Source organism: Hyalella azteca, unplaced genomic scaffold, assembly GCF_000764305.2.
Source record: "Hyalella azteca isolate HAZT.00-mixed unplaced genomic scaffold, Hazt_2.0.2 contig13683, whole genome shotgun sequence".
Classification (NCBI taxonomy): domain Eukaryota; kingdom Metazoa; phylum Arthropoda; class Malacostraca; order Amphipoda; family Hyalellidae; genus Hyalella; species Hyalella azteca.
The window spans coordinates 840-15728 of record NW_025943596.1 but is presented as its reverse complement, the minus strand read 5'-3'; the positions used below and the strand labels follow the sequence as shown (position 1 = coordinate 15728).

Below are 14889 nucleotides of genomic sequence, written 5' to 3'. Positions count from 1 at the left end.
GAGTGTTGTGGCTACACCATTATTGCCTATGGCTGTAACACTGTAACACTCCATGGAGTGTTGTGGCTACACCATTATTGCCTATGGCTGTAACACTGCAACACTCCATGGAGTGTTGTGGCTACACCATTATTGCCTGTGGCTGTAACACTGTAACACTCCATAGCCTGTTGTGGCTACACCATTATTGTCTATGTCTGTAACACTGCAACACTCCATGGAGTGTTGTGGCTACACCATTATTGCCTATGGCGGAGGTCCACTTGGATCGTCTGCCGCGTGATGGCCGCGGTCACCAAATACTTTATTTTTTTTATCCATAACATAACAATGTATACAAACGGTATTCCAAAAAATTATTATTAATCCAAATTATAATATAATTATAATCCAAAAAATTATTATTAATAAAAATACTGCCTGGTGCATAACAGCAACGAGGACATCATGACATGCACATCACGCTCCTCGTAAGATTGGAACCTATATAGACCAGGGATGCTCATATAACTTTTCCCTCTTGTTCACTTCAGATCAGTACCTGCCTCCTGAATACTTCATACACACGAGGTACCGTACGGTAATAATAAAATCACTAAATCTTAGTGATCGCGAAATCGCTGGTGAAAAGGTTGACACAATGTTAAACATAAGTAACTCGGTCAATGAAAGCCGCTTTGAGATTGAGATCCAAAATAAAACCACCAAAAGACACCAATGAAGCGACACTCGAATGCCCCACCCGTTAAACCTAATCTCAATTTCGATGCTAATCAAATTCATCCGCTTTATCGTTGTGCGAAGAGCAGGAGAACTAAAATAGTATAAAAAATCATTTCGTTGCACAAAATAACTTGGAATTATACTGAAATTATACTAGCGATCGTGTCAATTCCTTCGGAGAAACAGATTCAGTTTCCCAACAAACGGTAACTCGAACAGATCCTCATAATTTCAAAACATTTATCTTTCAAATTTTATCCAACGTTCTTTTCATCCCCCGGTTATTTTAAGTGAAATTCAAGGCTGGAATGATGATGTCGTGTTCTCCCCGAGCACAAGACGGAGAACTACAGCTCACCTCTGAGGAGGTTCATCGCAGCGCAGCAGAGCGTCAACGAGGCCACCGTCTGCCGTTGTTCCCATCGCTGCGTCAACGCAATTTTCTTTATTATTTATATCCACTTGGTCTGCTTTACGGCATGCTTGAATTTTGGGGTCAACTTTCCCCCTCGAGACGTACAAGGCAGAATTTGACTCGCGGTCCCAAGTAGTTTCTGATGCAGACGTTACCATGTCGGCTGCCATACAAGACTTTTCACGGTCACTTAAACTTGCATGAAGTTCCACTTCACAGGGAGATGATAAATCACTTAGGAAATATTTCCCAGCTTTTTGCTTCGAAAGTTTCTTATTCTGCTTCCGCTCTATCAAATCCACTTCCTCAAATTTATGTCTGGACTCAGCAGTAACATGATAAACTTTTCCCACTACCTTCTCAGATGAGCGTCTTTTAACATCATCAAGCGTGAAGCAGTTTTCAGTTTTGCCGGACTTGCCGGACATTTCCTGGAAAAGTTTTAGGAGCAAATCTGGGTTGCCAGATTTGCAGTCAACGACGCAGCGCAGCAGGAGGTTCAATGTGTAGATGTCAGGCCTGATCCTCGCCGCACGCATCTTCTGCCACAACTGCAACAACAGGGAACATCAAACTCAATTGATTTTCCCTTGACTCTGTAGAATATTGTTCGTGTGAGACACAACTGAGCAACTGCTGCATCGACTCAAGGCAAGGAGTGAATCCGCTTGAGTGACTTTAACTGTAGAGCACACCATTGGCTCGGGTAAGTAGAACTGTACAGCGCACCACTGGCACGAGCGACGTATAAGGGCATGTAAATAATTCGTGAATGTCGGCAGCAACTTAGAACTGGAATGCCAAGCCATCACCTGACGGAGGTTTGGACACGATTTTCAGTGACAACCGGCACCAGTTTTAATTAAATGAAGTATTTAAGTTAATTAGGGTTCGTTTATTCTTCAACTGTTGTCAGCAAGGTCAAATATATTTAAAGAGTGGCAACTCTACTCTAGTAACCATTCAAAGTCAGGCTCGGTGAAGTAGTAATACAGGAATAGAAATGGTAGCTACAGCGACATGTTCGCAAGTTTGCATGCAAGTGTTGGAGCTGTCTTAATCTGCGTGGACGATTATGTGGTTTGGCTACGACTGACTCATGACATGCTTGAGGCACTTATATAACTCACTACTATGGCGTCAAAGAAGGTGGCGTGGGTGAAGCTACTGAAGGTATGGATGATGACGCATAAACTTAAGTTGTTTCATCATGTAACTTAACTGAGGCACTCACGAGAAGGGCGTGTCGGAAGCCTGCCTCGCGGTCCGAGACGCAGGCGTTCAGGAGGCAGTTGAAGGAACGCGTCGAGGCGGTGTAGGCGCCGCCCGCCTGCAGCTCATCGAACACCTCGAACGCTGTCTCCACCGCACCACACCGCCCGAACGCTGCAACACCACGACAGTTATAACGTCTCCACCGCACCGCCCGAACGCTGCAACACCACGACAGTTATAACGTCTCCACTGCACCGCCCGAACGCTGCAACACCACGACAGTTATAACGTCTCCACTGCACCGCCCGAACGCTGCAACACCACGACAGTTATAACGTCTCCACCGCACCGCCCGAACGCTGCAACACCACGACAGTTATAACGTCTCCACTGCACCGCCCGAACGCTGCAACACCACGACAGTTATAACGTCTCCACTGCACCGCCCGAACGCTGCAACACCACGACAGTTATAACGTCTCCACCGCACCGCCCGAACGCTGCAACACCACGACAGTTATAACGTCTCCACTGCACCGCCCGAACGCTGCAACACCACGACAGTTATAACGTCTCCACTGCACCGCCCGAACGCTGCAACACCACGACAGTTATAACGTCTCCACCGCACCGCCCGAACGCTGCAACACCACGACAGTTATAACGTCTCCACTGCACCGCCCGAACGCTGCAACACCACGACAGTTATAACGTCTCCACTGCACCGCCCGAACGCTGCAACACCACGACAGTTATAACGTCTCCACCGCACCGCCCGAACGCTGCAACACCACGACAGTTATAACGTCTCCACTGCACCGCCCGAACGCTGCAACACCACGACAGTTATAACGTCTCCACTGCACCGCCCGAACGCTGCAACACCACGACAGTTATAACGTCTCCACCGCACCGCCCGAACGCTGCAACACCACGACAGTTATAACGTCTCCACTGCACCGCCCGNCCTACGAGCACGTGTTCACGTGCCTACGAGCACGTGTTCACGTGCCTACGAGCACGTGTTCACGTGCCTACGAGCACGTGTTCACGTGCCTATGAGCATGGCGTGGTAGTTCATGTGCGACGGGATGACGCCGCGCAGGCGCATCTGTTCCCTGAGGCGCATGATGCGCGGCGCGTGGCGCGTGGGGTGCGCGTCGTTGGCGCACGCGATGAAGAGGTAGGAGTACAGCAGCGGCTTGGGGGTGTGGCCGCGACGCACGAGCTGCACAAACAATATGACTTAGGATAACGGGGCCAAGATAACGGGGAAAGATAACAGGGCCAAGATAACACGTGTTAACATTGGAGATAATAATGGCTGGATGTCGGCTGTGACGACCAGAGAAATTTCAGGATTCCTTACAACAGGAGCCATAAATCGATAATAAACCCAAGTATGAAACTCAAAGCAAGACTAACCTGAGAGAAAAGATCGAAAGCTTTATCAGCGAGTCCGAGTTTGGCTGCGGCGCCGATGAGGAGCCTGTAGTGGTAGGGGATGGGACGAACCTTCTTGCTAGGCATCTCCTCCTCCAGGAGACCGAGGGCGTCAGCAAACTAAAACATGAGCCACATTAAAGGACGTCTTGACGACTTGGCTAGACTTAGTAACCTGACTAACCGAGATTGCCAAGATATACCGTGAATATATCAGTGCCTGTCTCTTATACACATCTAGATGTGTATAAGAGACAGGGGGAAGACTGTGCGAGGTTCCCCCATTTAATAACCGAGCCACGGCCAGAGTACAGACTCTCCGTGAGGGATCACTGTCATTTGTAGGACCGAGGCTCTTTAATGCCCAGCCAAAAGCGCTGAGAGGAGGGGAGTATACCCTTACAACATTCAAGAGACGACTGGACAAGTGGTTGAGAAAGATCCCGGATTGTCCAGTACTGGGAAACTACCCTCAGCAAGTGACAAGCAACAGCATCTTGCATCAGCTGGCCCAAAGGAGGGCAAATAGACGGAACACGTCCAACGTTACATCCGGGACCCGAGGGCGGGGTGACCTGCCTAGCGTTGACTCGGAGACGGAGGACGACGAAGGCGGCGCATCAGCGTGACCGGGGACTAGGAAGTCCCGAGCTCATCATAAGGTCACAAATAAGCTAAGAGCACAAAACAAATAACGATAATGGGACTGACTTTAGCGAGGTCGTATTGACCGCGACGGCAGCGCTTCTTGATGATCATGTTGCAGAGCGCCGTGCTGGGCGTCACACCAGCGCCTGCCATCGCCTTCAGCAGCGCCTGCAGGTACAGCTTAGCATGAGAGCTACCATAACCGCACACGCTCTACCATAAAAACAGTTATGAAGTGGTATATTGAATAGCCGTGAATTACATAATAATCCTAAAATCAAGGTAAAATATATTAGAACTGTCCAGAATGACTACTAGCTGAATAAATAATGCACTCAATATACTGTTTAGTCAGTTGAATTGAGGAGTTCAAAAAGTTGTTCCAAACCGATAAATTCATGTATAGATTAGGAAATAAAGATGGATATTAATTTATTGNGGTATTCAACCAAGTATTAAATTAAAATAATGCGGATTTATTGTTTTGTACGAATACTTTTTTCACCTGAAAAGTGAACATGTTGCATTGTTTTTTGTTGCATTGAGATTTAATTTCTTTTGATAGTATTTTTGAATACTATGCGTCTCTATACATAATTTAAATCACTTTTCCTGTTAAATTTGTGTACTTACATACAAGATGTGTATAAGAGACATGCTGCACACACATCAAGTGTACAGCCGTTACGATGCTGCTGCACACACATCAAGTGTACAGCCGTTACGATGCTGCTGCACACACATCAAGTGTACAGCCGTTACGATGGTGCTGCACACACATCAAGTGTACAGCAGTTACGATGCTGCTGCACACACATCAAGTGTACAGCAGTTACGATGCTGCTGCACACACATCAAGTGTACAGCCGTTACGATGTACGTGACGTGTTGTCACTTCAGCGGCGAGTCAAGGCTGAAGAATGACGCTCTAGTAGCGCTGGAATTTTATATCGACTCAGAATTATTCCTGCAGTTCAATTAATTTTCTTTACATGACAGCTTGATCAACATACGCCATAATCTGTGGATTACTTGAATTTCTTGACAGTATCACGGCGTCCAAGTAGGTACTCAATTCCAAATGCTGCAGCGATCAAATCATGAATAATTTTGTTCTCAACTGCGATTGTTCAGACATGTTAAACAGCCACAGCTCGGAAGGGTTTGTATACAACACAATGGCTGGGTGAACTTGGTGCTCAGGGCACATACTTTCAAAAAAGTTAAGAGATCGTAAGTTCATCAGCCAATCATTGACAGCCTTGCAAGCAAAATCCACCAATCATAGACAAGAAAATGGAGCGTAAATACTTACGTTCACGTATTGTGCTCAGAGCGTCCCCCAGTAGCCAGGGTGGCTTGACTCACCAGGGATTTGGTCCAGGGACGCAGCAGCGCGTGGAGGCACCAGTAGAGCCACGAGAGACTTGACTCACCAGGGATTTGGTCCAGGGACGCAGCAGCGCGTGGAGGCACCAGTAGAGCCACGAGTGCCGCGTCAGGCCGCTGCTCACCAGGTTGCCGGGGTGGACAGCGTAGCTGCGCACGCCGTGGCAGCCTGCGACACAGACATGGCCATACATGGGGCTTTGGCGGCTCAGATACGGGCTTTGGCGGCTCATATATGGGCTTTGGGGGCTCATAAATGGACTTAGTGGGCTCAAGAGCTCATAAATGGGTTAGGCACGGCAATGAAAAGTATACGCTCGCCAAGAAAACAACCAACAATTAACTGAAGGAGGTAGTAACATTAAATGAAACATAGATTTAAGAAAATAATTGAATGAGGAAATCTAAGGAAATATGTCTTATGAATTAACAAGCCTCTTAAATACACATTTGACTGATGGACATGCATCTCCCGAAGAGCTCGACCTCGAGTAATGAGAGCATTATAACAGAAGACGATGAAGAAAAACTTGACTAAGCTACAAACAAGGAAGCGCTTACCGGGTTGCATCCATTGGCCACAAACTAGCCTTGTAGCCATTGCTAAGCACAAACATTCACAGCTACACTTAGCTTCAGAGCTAGTAAGCCGCAGACCGCGCTACAAACACCGCAAGTCATACCAGTTCCGCAACGACTTTATCACTGACTTTAAGCCACAGCGTAGTTACGGTTCCAGCCAGTATAGTCTTCACGGAGACTAAACCCCAACATGCGCCTACTGTCACACTTAACCCCCATTGATTAGAGTCCTAGAAAATACTCAGCCATTACAAAGTTTCAGAAATATTACTTGGTCCCATAAATTGCTCAGTAGTCATTCATAAGTTATCAAAAAGTCATGAAATAAAAAAAATTACTATCAGATATTTCCTTCATATCAAATTCAATTTGTGATTTATGCAATTTTTCTAAATACTTAATCAGTCCTTTTTTTAGCAAATTTTTGTCACATGACTGCAAAAGAAATAAACCTCACAGAGTTTTTCTTTTCAACTATGTTATATTAGGCCTACCAAAATTGTAGCTTACGACTTGGGTGTTAATTTCATTTACAAACTGTAGTTTCTTAATGTAAAATAGAAAAAGCACCACATTAGTCCTCAGGAAAAATTTTTTTGTGATATTTACATACACTATGCTTCTTAAGACTATATCTTCATGTTAGATTTTATTTCTTCTGTTAACCAACTCCAAAGTCCATAAAAAATTTATATGAAAATTACTCATTGCTAAACACCTACAGTCAAGTGTGGAATGAGTGGAGCAAAGTCGATAAACTCTGGTCAGTTTTGCCATGTAACCAGTTGATATTTAGGCTTCCTAAATAAACTCAAACCTTATAATACTTAAAAAAGAAACGCTGGTAATGGAGGAAGAAAAAAATACTCTGTGTAAAATTTGTAAAAACATAATGAGAGAGAATTTTTTGTAATGGGTGTATTCTAGTACATTAGGTTTTTATTGAAGAACATGTTGATTCTTTTAAATTAAATTTTGCATCATGTAGCTTTAACAAACTAACAATACTATCCTGTTAATTTTTGCACATGTATGTACAATATTGTAGAAGCCTCAAGATTTGGTACAAATTTCAAAGCACAAAGTCAAACAAGGAGTTCCAATTTTTCCAAAGCTATAAGGAAAAAAACTGAAAATTGCTTTTTAGAGGCTTGCATTACCATATATGATTTTTTTGAGAAACAAGAAAACAGCAAAGAACTGCGTTAGTTGATTCAATAAAATTTTTTCATATATCTATAGTCTCTGACAGAAATGTTTTACCGGTACTGTTTTTTTGAATTGTGATACATGAAGTTAATGATGCACTGTATACAAATTTGGCAAGTATTAGAACAAAATTTATTGCAAATGTAATAATAGAGGGTAATACTCTCCAGCATCAAATTTTAATGATCAACATTAATGAGAAGGAAACTGAAGCTAGGAATAGATGAAAAAAGTAAAAAGTAAAAATAGCCATTTCACCAGTTTTTTCTTCAAATAAAACCCAAAGGTTCTTTGTAAAATCCAAGTGGGTTGAGCAAGGAATATATAAGTGATGATATTATTGTGCAATGCTGGCCTGTAACATGCATGTCTGTTCACCCACCAAAGTTGCGATGTATTTCAAATGCGGCGAGAATATTGCAGAGCTTGGCGTTGTTATAAGCAAGTATTGGAGAGAAGCGTTCACTTCTGAGGGGGGACAGAAAGCGCTCAGTCACATCCTCGGTGTCCTGCAGGCTGGCGAACCTATAAATGAGAGCAGTTATAAATGAGAGCAGTTAAAAATGAGAACAGTTATAAATGAGAGCAGTAATAAATGAGAGCAGTTAAAAATGAGAGCAGTTATAAATGAGAGCAGGTATAAATGAGAGCAGTTATAAATTAGAGCAGTTATAAATGAGAGCAGTTACAAACAAGAGCAGTTATAGCAGAGTCTATACAGTTGGTTTGAAATTTTTATTTCATTTGCCAGCAATTATTGAACCACCAAAGAGCCAAAATTTCCCAAAGCTTGAGTGTAAAATCATCAAAATGACGGCTAAAGTGCAGCATAGTCCAGCATGGCTGAGTTGCTCACCTGTGACTCTCAGCTGCCAGCCACACCACCCTGGCCTGGTCGCGACGCAGGGTCGGCAGCAGCAGCTGGCACAAGTAGAAGTGGCTCAGATGGTTCACTTGGAACGTCTCTTCAATGCCATCTTTGGTCAGCTGATGCCCGCCGCCAAACGTGCCAGCATTAAGTATTAATATGTTCACAGATCTAAAAAAGACAATGGCTGGTAATATAATAATGGGCAATAATATAATGGTCAGCTATTCTTACACAAATGGATTCAAGAGACCATCATAGCATGGTCTTATACATAACTAATGAAAACAAACACAGAAATAATCAGTGTGAATACCAAAGGTAAAAATTAATAGCGATATAGAAGAAGAAAAAGCCAACATATAGAAATCAATTAAATCACAAGCCCAGATATATTCACACAAAAAATATAGGTCAAGAGTTGGATTAAACAAACAACCTGTGGGCCTTCATATATTCTGTTACAAAATCCTTCACTGACTGCAGAGAACTCAAGTCAAGTTCCATGGCATGGCAAGCAGCAAATGGCCTCTGCTTCAAGATATTTTTTATGGCATCGTTGGCTTTCTTCAGATGACGGCAAGCAAGGATCACTTGGCAGCCATGAAATGCCAGACTGCGTGCAGTTTCAAAGCCTGAAAAGTTGAGGCTTTTATCAGCTTGCAAGAGCCTTACACTTGGCTAATATTTAGGACAAAATACAAATCTTTTCAAGTGCTCAAGTTATCACTTCATTGTTACAGTATATACGGTACTCATAGTTCAATGCAATAAGAGACTGAGAAGAATTAACTCACCTATACCACAGTTTGCCCCAGTAACTATAGCCTTTAGTCCACTCAAGTTCTGGCCATGAAGTATCTACATCAAAATAAAAGATAAGTTTAGTAAAGACTTCTTCACACAAATAAAATATTATACAACCAACAGTAATAATCTAAACTATTAATCAAATTTCTCTGAAAAACATGAAGGCTTTGCTCATCAAAATTAATTCAATTACTTAATGCATTTTCAAAACATCCTTAAATCTTAAAGTTTTCTTCTAGTCTGCTGATAGTTTTTTAAACATCTCTTTAGTTCAACATTGAAGCGTCATGAACGTAGCAAATGTTAGTTTTGAAATTTGAACCCTCTGACAAAATCAATTTGATCAAGAATTTAAAAGCAAAGAAAACAGCCACAAAATCTTTGCCTTGCTTTTATTTTTTTGATAAATTTGCGATTTGAGCAATCAAGTGATCTTAATACTTCTAGCTGATCAATTTTATCATTTACCTTTGATACAATACAAAACTAAAATAAAAATGCAAATGAGGTGAAACTTCAGTCACAGTGCTCAGGTTATCTCAAAGGCAGTAGAAGATGTGCTGTCAGTAATCAGGTTATCTCAAAGGCAGTGAAAGGACGGCTACCTACCTATCAATATATTACATATGGTTATATATTAAACAACAAAGGCAGTAGAAGATGTGCTGTCAGTAATCAGGTTATCTCAAAGGCAGTGAAAGGACGGCTACCTACCTATCACAATTTTGCGGTTATCTTAAAGGCAGTGGAAGAAGTGCTGTAACAGTGTTCAAGTTTATCAAAAGCAGTCAGTGCTGTCACTGAGTTACCTGCAAGCCAGTGGAGGAGGCAGTGCTGTCACTGAGTTACCTGCAAGCCAGTGGAGGAGGCAGTGCTGTCACTGAGTTACCTGCAAGCCAGTGGAGGAGGCAGTGCTGTCACTGAGTTACCTGCAAGCCAGTGGAGCAGGCAGTGCTGTCACTGAATTACCTGCAAGCCAGTGGAGGACGCAGTGCTGCCACTGAGTTACCTGCAAGCCAGTGGAGGAGGCATCATAGCGCTGCCTGAGATTGTGCAGGCCGGAAGTTTCTTCAGTGGCGAAGGCAAGCCTGGGGTCCACGTAGGTGCTTCTCTGGGAGTCCTTGTGGATGAATTTTACACCACCATTTTCCACAATTTTCTCCCAGCCCAGGGGCAAAACTGAATTTCACACAATGAAAATTTTAAATAATAAAGCCAGAATTTCATTTAGAAAACACATATATAGGTACCATACTATAATGTTCAAATTATCAACTATGTTCATAGATTTAGATTATAAGAGAAACACATACGGTAATTTTGAGGAAACAAAACATTTAACATTAACAAGGATTTACAAGACAGTCAACAGCTGTGGTAACAAAATAGTACCATATTCAGATAAATAAAGAATACAATGAATAATAATAGAGATATTTGACTCTCTTATTCAATATTGAGTATGAGTTCATCACAAAAATATAATATACCATCTCAGGAGCATGCAGAAAACATGTCATAATTACCTCCAGACACGACTTTGGTCTTGCCTGTCCTGGGATGATTCCACTGTGTTGCTTTCAAGCCATGACTGAAAAACCGATTTTCACACGTGTGAGCATGGATGTAAGTTAAGCCTAAATATGGATGAATATAATTGGTAGATATTCTTCTTTTAATACTGCAATACTCACTTTTGTGGGAAAATTACTAACAGAAAATTCCCTGTAATTAACATCAATCATTATCAATTGATTGGGAGAATACAGTGGGGGGAAATAAATATTCGTACACTTGAAAAATCGTATTTTAATGTATGTAAGTACACAAACATAACAGGAAAAGTGATTTAAATTATGTGTAGAGACGCATAGTATTCAAAAATACTATCAAAAGAAATTAAATCTCAATGCAACAAAAAACAATGCAACATGTTCACTTTTCAGGTGAAAAAAGTATTCGTACAAAACAATAAATCCGCATTATTTTAATTTAATACTTGGTTGAATACCCTTTATTCAGCTCAACATTAGAAATAGACTGGTATCTGTTGAGCTGAATAAAGGGTATTCAACCAAGTATTAAATTAAAATAATGCGGATTTATTGTTTTGTACAAATACTTTTTTCACCCGAAGAAGTTAACATGTTGCATTGTTTTTTGTTGCATTGAGATTTAATTTCTTTTGATAGTATTTTTGAATACTATGCATCTCTATACATAATTTAAATCACTTTTCCTGTTAAGTTTGTGTACTTACATACATTAAAATACAATTTTTCAAGTGTATGAATATTTATTTCCCCCCACTGTACATAACTTCAACAGATGTGAATTAACACAATTGAAATCTTCTGAATTTTGCATTAAAAAGTAGAACACAGAAATCAATGTAGCAAGAATCACATTGGTATATCTATACTGCACACATAAGCTCAAAATGAAAAATGCAGTATGACCTATTTGATTGATTGAGAACTGGAATGTTGCTGATTAGATTATTTACATATTATATCTCGAATTCAAACTCCTCATGATCAACAAGTCCTCAAAACACCGAGTAATTTCTTCCATTGGTTACAAACAAACTTGAGAATTTGGTTAAAATACATTGTTTCAAAAATTTTGGTACACAATTCATTAATGGAATAAAATCACAGGGAGCAAATGAAACTCAGCCCATTTCATCAGTAACAGATAACAGTGACCTAAATATTGCCATGCCTGACATGTGCAGATATACAGTACTCCACAATTTATGTCTAATAAAAGAAATGATCAAGGGAACTTCTTAAAATTTCTTAGGATTTCCCCAACATGGGAAAATAGTATAAAAAATATAATTTATGAGAAAAGTGAGGTTCATAATGTATAGACATGTCCAGTGAATAGTTTGGAGAGCTGCACTAGTTTCTCCCCCTGAGTGATATGCCAATGGTTGTGTTCCAGACTTGATGAAATCCTTAAAGGACCTGACACTGGAGCTCTCAGCAATGCAACAAAAAATCTAGCATATTTACATATACTACTATGGTACTGCTTTTACAACCTCAGCTCAAGCCACAGAAAGATGAAGAATTTGCAGCTGATGTCAGATCTTGTCATTGCAGTTGCAGTACATGAATAAATTTAAATTTATAATGAATTTCCTTAGTCAAGTTAAAAAGATTTTCTTTTAATTATTTGTAAATATTACTAATTAGGAATACCTATATGGTACAGGTCTTGAAGACTTGATTTAAAAGATTACTGGTCAATATTTTAATAGCACTAGCAAACAAATTTTAGCATCACTCAAATCAGTCCCTTATAAGGTTTACAAATTATTTGGAGTAAAATTTCGAGTTGGAATATAAATTATGCAGTTAAATTTTAGCAAATTCTCCTGCTTGCTTGTCTTAAATCATTTTTTGTTCATGTCATTCATTTTACAAGTTACTTTCTTCAAAATAATGATAGAATCATTTGACTAATTATAGAATGATTATAGATTACCTATATAGGTAATGGAACTAAATTACTATCGTTTCATTGTAATTTTAGCTCATGAACTCCAAAAGGCAAAGAAGTAAGAAAATCGTTAATAGAGGAATTATCAGAGGTGGGCAGTAGTGCTACATGTAGCGGCCACTACTAGCAGCCACTACATTTTCAGTAGCGGTAGCAGCGCTACATTTAAGCAATTGTAGCGGTAGCACCCGCTACATATTTAAGTAGCGATACAAGGTTTTGCCGCTACAGCGCTACTGCTACATTTATAGATAAAGCCTTTAGATTTTACTTAATAGTTTTTAAATATTATTTGAAAACCAGCATGATTCATACATAATATAAATTACAGAATAAAACTGTACGAAAGATTTCGGTGTAATGTTGTCAACTTCAGCCTGTTACTTGTGTCAACATGTTAGTTGTTACTTGTTAAGTCGTTACCAGAAAATTTTATAAGATTTAAAGCCGTCATTTTTACGGCTTTAAATCTTATAAAATTTTCTCATCAGTTTTCCAACCCTGTGACACCCATCTGTGAAGGACTTGGCCAGAAATAAGGACCTAATCATTTGTAAGCCAGATAAGGGCAAGGGCGTTGTATTAGTTGACCGTAATCGTTACAACAGTAGCCTTTCTACTCTCATTACAGACCCTTCCAAATTTATCGAAATTATGGATCCAATTGCTAAAACAATTTTGAAGATTGAGGACAAAATAAAGATTCTGCTGCACTTTCATCTGAAAATTACTTCAAACTTTATGCATCTGGCTCTTCCCCTGGTATTTTGTATGGCTTGCCCAAAATTCATAAGCCAGATTTTGCATTAAAATTTCAATTCCGCCCAATCTTTGCTGCTTACAATACTCCGAGCTTCAAACTTGCTAAATTTTTAGTTCCTGTTTTGAACTGTCTCACCACCAATCAGTATATGGTAGACAACACTTACATGTTTGTGGATCGCTTGAAAAATTTCTCTAATGTTCAGGACTTGACTATGGCTTCTTTTGATGTAGAAAATTTGTTTACCAATATACCCCTCCATGAAACTATCGATATCTGCCTAAGTTCTTTGTTTAAAAGTGTCAATGACTGTGTCATGGGTTTGAACCGCAACTGTTTTAAATCTCTTCTTGAATTATCTGTTTTAAACTCAGTTTTTGTATTTGCTGGCAAATTTTTTAGACAAATTGATGGTTTGGGCATGGGTCTTCCTCTCGGCCCTACTTTTGCAAACATTTTTATGTGTTTTCACGAGGCTACATGGCTGGCCAATTGTCCTCTTGATTTTAAGCCTCTATTCTATAACCGGTATGTTGATGACACTTTTTTGATTTTCAAGCATCCCTCTCATGTAGGCCTCTTTTTTGATTATCTTAATCTCCAGCACAAGTCCATCAAGTTTACCATGGAGCTAGAATCAAACAATAGTCTATCTTTTCTTGATTGCAATGACACAAAATCAAATGGCCGTTTTCAGACCTCTGTTTACCGAAAATCAACGTTTACCGGTTTATGCACCAGCTTCTTCAGCTTTTGTTCATTTCGTTTCAAATTAAATGGTATTCGAACGTTAATAAACAGAAGCTTTCGTATCTGCTCAACTTTCCATACTATGCACTCTGAATTTGAATTTTTACGCAGTACGTTTTCACTTAATGGGTTTCCGTCGCAATTGGTATATGCTCAAATTAAGAAATTTTTGTCTAAGCAATATTCTCAGGTTGTTCCCGAACGTGACCATAGGAATGCTGTTCATTAAAAATTCTAGAACACAGATAAATCAGTGATTAGTACAGTCAAGAATATAACGAAAATACTAAGCTGCAAAACCTACCTATTTACAATTTCAAGCGGGTAAGAGCTAAAAGCTAAATTCAAACTAGGACTCTGTTTAAAAATATACAATGATTCTAAAATGCGCAAATCAGAAACACCGGAACTGGAAGCTAAAACTTTGAAGTCGCTGTCAGAAACTGGAACATCGCACTGCTCGGCGTGAACCCGCAAAGCCAAATGAGGTGGGCGTGACAGTAAGTTACCAGTTCTACAACTCCTGCCCCTATGTTCTGCGACCCTAGAATAAAGATTGCGAGA

The 14889-nt window shown here is 40.4% G+C and overlaps 1 protein-coding gene across 4 annotated transcripts in view; it reads right to left on the bottom strand.

The window, feature by feature from the left end:
* LOC108678756 (WW domain-containing oxidoreductase) overlaps positions 1-10893 on the bottom strand; it is a gene marked incomplete at its 5' end in the record, with an annotated part of 15491 nt that extends 4598 nt beyond the window's left edge. For 2 of the 4 annotated variants that reach the window (XM_047883777.1, XM_047883778.1), the window contains 8 exon segments: positions 5813-5852; positions 5921-6002; positions 8007-8149; positions 8481-8663; positions 8932-9127; positions 9290-9353; positions 10312-10481; positions 10829-10893. In XM_047883777.1, the coding sequence (XP_047739733.1) occupies positions 5813-5852; positions 5921-6002; positions 8007-8149; positions 8481-8663; positions 8932-9127; positions 9290-9353; positions 10312-10481; positions 10829-10893 (943 nt within the window). 4 annotated transcript variants of the gene reach the window in all.
* Positions 10894-14889: the final 3996 nt, after the last annotated feature.